This window comes from Octopus sinensis, linkage group LG11 (assembly GCF_006345805.1).
Source record: "Octopus sinensis linkage group LG11, ASM634580v1, whole genome shotgun sequence".
NCBI lineage: Eukaryota > Metazoa > Mollusca > Cephalopoda > Octopoda > Octopodidae > Octopus > Octopus sinensis.
The window spans coordinates 34,920,080-34,925,079 of record NC_043007.1 but is presented as its reverse complement, the minus strand read 5'-3'; the positions used below and the strand labels follow the sequence as shown (position 1 = coordinate 34,925,079).

Genomic DNA, 5,000 nt, shown 5'->3' with positions numbered 1-5,000 from the left:
ACTCCACCTGCCTTCGTCTTTTGTTTATTTTCGTAAACCTTCCGTTATATATATATATATATACATACATACATATATATATAGGGGAGAATTCACAAAAAAAACAAAAGACGAAGACAGGTGTTGTAGACAACAAACAGATGTATTACTTTAATGCTTGGGAAGTGAAAAAGTCTTTTAATGTTTCGAGCCTATGCTCTTCCACAGAAAGGAGCACAGAAAGAAACAAGGAGAGAAAATAAAGAATGTGTAGGGGCTAGCGATCATATATATATATATATATATATATATATGTTTGGGTTTGTGTGTGTGTGTGCTTATTTATTTTTGTATATACATATTATATATATGTAGAAAAAAATTAGAAAGCTTCTGACAATGCAGAAAGTTCAAGCATGATCACAGCTTTACGAATTTTAAAACCTCCATACTTCAGGTGCAAAGGCCCGTCTTCAGAAGAAAAACAGTCTGAGAAATGTCCAGTTATGTAGGCCCTGGAGATTTCACAGATGGGCTTTTATGCCTGAGATATAAAGATTTTATTAAACTTTCTGCATTGTCAGACATTTTCTTTTCTCTTTCTTTTTACCTTCCTCGGTATTACAATGCTTCAAGTGAACTACAATTCTCTTATGTATGTATTTATATAAGTAAACTTGTTCTCTGGAAGTATTTAAAAATCCCTGCAATTTTATAATAATAATAATAAAAATAATAATAATAATAGTGATGATGATGTCGATGATAATAATAGTTCTTGTACATCTAACTTTCCTACCAATAGGAACAGATTCTAAGTGCATCACAGTTAATGAATGACTTATCCCAGTACATATATATGTGTGTGTGTATATATATATATATATAAATATGTGCATGCATGTATGAATGCACACACACATGCATATATCTACATATGTAACTATATATTTATGCATATATTTACACACATTCAGACTCACTCTCTCTCTCCCTCACACACACATATATATGCACACATACACACACACAAACACATATATACACACACACACACATATGCATATATATATATACATACGTATATTTGTGTGTGTATTTATATATATATATATATATACATACATACACACAAACACACACACACACACACACATATATATATATTTATATATATATATATACATATATATACATGTACATACATGTATTTTAAGTATACACAAATGCTGTTCTGTCAAAACAGATTTTAAAAAATCCCTGCAATTTTCTCATAATAATAGTGGTAATAATAATGATAATAATAATTATTATTTCATAATATTAGTGATTTTTTTATAATAATATTAATAATTATGATAATAGTAATAATAATAATAGTAATAATAATAATAATAATAATAATAATAATAATAATAATAACAATAATAATAATAATAATAATAAACCTCCCCATCCAGGTGGAAGAAGTGAGAGAAATTAAATGGCGCTTTTATTTTCTGGTGCTTTCATTATTTTTTTTTTTTTGTGTGTGTTTTGTTTTCCAGATAAAATGTAGAATTTCACAAGGTCAGCACAGCGGAAGGTCACATCAGTTGACCTTTCAACTTTGCATCATTGGAAGCAGCTCGTCAGTATTTTGTCATGTTTGTTGGTTATTGTTGCAACCAGTCCATGAAATCTGAAACGAGAAGAATGGAAATGGTTGAGTGAGATCAAAAAAACAAAATTACAGACGCTTGTATACACACACGCAGACACACACACACACACACACACACACAGAGGCACATACTCTTTACTCTTTTACTTGTTTCAGTCATTTGACTGCGGCCATGCTGGAGCACCGCCTTTTATTCGAGCAAATCGACCCCGGGACTTATTCTTTGTAAGCCCAGTACTTATTCTATCGGTCTCTTTTTGCCGAACTGCCAAGTTACAGGGACGTAAACACACCACCATCGGTTGTCAAGCGATGTTGGGGGGACAAACACAGACACACACACATATACATATATACGACAGGCTTCTTTCAGTTTCTGTCTACCACATCCACTTACAAGGCTTTGGTCAGCCCAAGGCTATAGTCGAAGACACTTGCCCAAGGTGCCACGCAGAGGGACTGAACCCAGAACCATGTGGTTTGTAAGCAAGTTACTTACCACACAGCCACTCCTATGCCTAATATATATATTCACATAGACATACCCTTAGTTTTCTGCTTTAATCCTTTAGCATTAAAAGCAGTAATATCCAGCCCAGATACTCCACCTGTTTTATGTACAAACTGGTCAGATTCAGCTTCTCATACCTACCCTGCAATGTCATTCTAAAAGCAAGCAATCACATCTTTGAAATTTCAGAGCTACATAATAATACATAATTAGTTTTTAAAAATGTAAATAAATAAGCATTACATTTGGCAGAGTAATCTGAATGCAAATGGGTTGATATATATATTCCAGTTCAAATCCTGTTGAAGTTGGCTTTGCTTTTTGTGCTTTCAGGGTCGATAAAAAAAGTACCAATCTGTAATGGTGAATCAATGGAATTTCCTAACCATATGGTTTCAGGTTCAGTTCCATCCATTCATACTTCGGACAAGTGTCCTCTCCTATAGCTCTGAGCTGAACAAATCTTTGTGAATGGATTTGGTAGATAGAAATTGAAAGAAGCCCTTCATGTGTGTGAGTGTGTGAATTACTTATTTCTTATCTTTTACTCATGTCAGTCTGCGGCCATGCTGGGGTACCACCTTGATGGGTTTTAGTTGAACAAATCGACCCCAGGACTTATTTTTTAAAGCCTAATACTTACACGATTGGTCTCTCTTGCTGAACCACTAAGTTACAGGGATGTAAATGTACCAACACCAGTTGTGAAGTAGTGATGAAGGGACAAACACAAGCACAAAGACACAGACATACACGCACACACAGAGATATATACAAATATATATATATATATATATGTATATATATGGTGGCCATCCACTTGTGACTGAGGAAGACCATTGCTGACTTTCAGGAACATTGTGCATTCTAGGACTAACTTATATTTTGCATTTGTCGGTCTGTTAGGGGCTAAGAAACTCAGCTATGACAAGCATACACAACTGCAAACATTGCAGACCAAGCTTTCTCTATTCACTACACCACCAGTGCACTTTCTAGCAGCACAATTCAGTTCTTCATGCTGAATATGTGCTCTCTTAAAAGTGTCGACCCCCTCCTTAACCTGCTTCCTCCATCTGTGGTGATGACATGCATTGCTCTCCCAGTCAGTCTCCTGCATATTACAGGCCTTTAATGAGAACTTGACACAGTCCTTAAATCGCAGCCTTGGTTTCTGCCAGGGTCACTTTCCATTCACAAGTTCCTCATATAGCATCTGCTTAGGGATCCTGCTATCCTTTATTCTAATAAGGTGTCCAATATAACTGGTGCTTGTGGACCATCACCTCAATACTCAAGAGATCAGCTGTCTTCAGGACTTGTGTGTCTAGAATTTTTACGGTCCAGCCAACATTCAGAATGTGTCTGAGACATCTTTGATGAAAGCGTTCAAGGACCCTTACATGACGTTTGTAAAAGGCCCATGTCTCACATGAGTAAAGGAGTGATGTCAGTACATATGCACAGTACACAGCAATTTTTTTTGTGTTTGCCTCGTGATGCCATGCTGGGACCAGACATGAGACTGAGGAGACCAGAAGGAATCAGTTACTCTTTGCAGCCTGAAGATATTCCATCATCCAGGGAGTAAGAACGGCTGAGTGTGCTGCCCAGGAAGATAAACTTATCTACTACATTCAGAATTGTACCTTCAACCAAGATAGCTGGTTCCAGGTATGGATTTCCTGATGCAGGCTGGAACATTACAACAGTCTTGTCCAGGAAAATGCTAAATGCTGAAGTTCAGTGACTATTGGCTATAAAGCGTCATGCCCACAATTTATTGCTACACAGAGAACTTTCTGCTGTGCATCGAAATCTAGCACTTGCCCACTATAACAGTGAAAAATCACTACTGCAGCGATCTGTCAGGAAGATGCAGAATACTTGCTGGGATGATCTTGCTCGTGATGTTCAGGCTGCTGCTGATGCAAATGACAGCAGGAAGCTCTACCATCTTATGAAGCAAGTTTATGGACTTAAAAGCTCCACATAGATAGACACAAAGAAGATGATTATTTATTTTCAAATGCAGAGACACCATTAGAACAACAGAAACATTAGGTAAATTACTCTTACAAAGGAAAAACATTTGTCAACAAACTGCTCTTTTAATGCATCTCTGCATTCAAAAATAATTATCATCTTATTTGTATCTATATACACATTCCAGTGCTTATAAAAAACAAAGGTTAGTTTGTTTATATATATATATATATATATATATATATATTTAAATTTACTGCCACTTCAGTAAATTATTTCCTGCAGTGTCATTTTTTTCCGGTAATTTAGCACGCCAATACGAAAACATTTGAATAGTAACCACGAGTGTAATAGGCAGAACTATATACAGATCTGACTTTGTGTGGACGTCCTAGTATATAGTTCTGCAAATTATATTCATTTGGACGGTCACACTGAAGATCTACAGACATTTACGTAGGTAAAATTACGTAATATGGTAATAGTGAAACATGTATGTGAATAATCCATATTTTTATTGCTTTTCTTTTGTCTTGCTTGATAACATTCTGGTTGTTTGGTAAATTTTTCTTGAGAGCATTTCTTAGTGGTAAGACCATAGCAGATCTACTTCTAGCATAAGGGTGTCCACATAGTGGTTATCCCTCTCATATGCATATATATATATATATATATATATATATACAACAAGCTTCCAGACAACTTCTGAATACCAAATTCTTAAATCCTTTCATAAGGCATGGTTGGCTCCAGGCTGTTATAGAAGATACTTGCCCAGGGTGCCATGCAGTACGACTAAACTCAAAACTACACTGATAAAATGTTAACAGAGAATAGTAAAAATAAATTCTTTATCAGATA

At 35.4% G+C, this 5,000-nt stretch overlaps 1 protein-coding gene across 1 annotated transcript in view; it reads right to left on the bottom strand.

Moving 5' to 3' along the window:
* Positions 1-1,493: 1,493 nt before the first annotated feature.
* Positions 1,494-5,000, bottom strand: part of LOC115217591 — a 140,622-nt gene continuing 137,115 nt past the window's right edge. Inside the window, exon 4 of the mRNA XM_036507340.1 lies at positions 1,494-1,660. Coding sequence (XP_036363233.1) covers positions 1,622-1,660 — 39 coding nt within the window. The 3' untranslated portion in view covers positions 1,494-1,621. The remainder of the gene's footprint in view (positions 1,661-5,000) is intronic.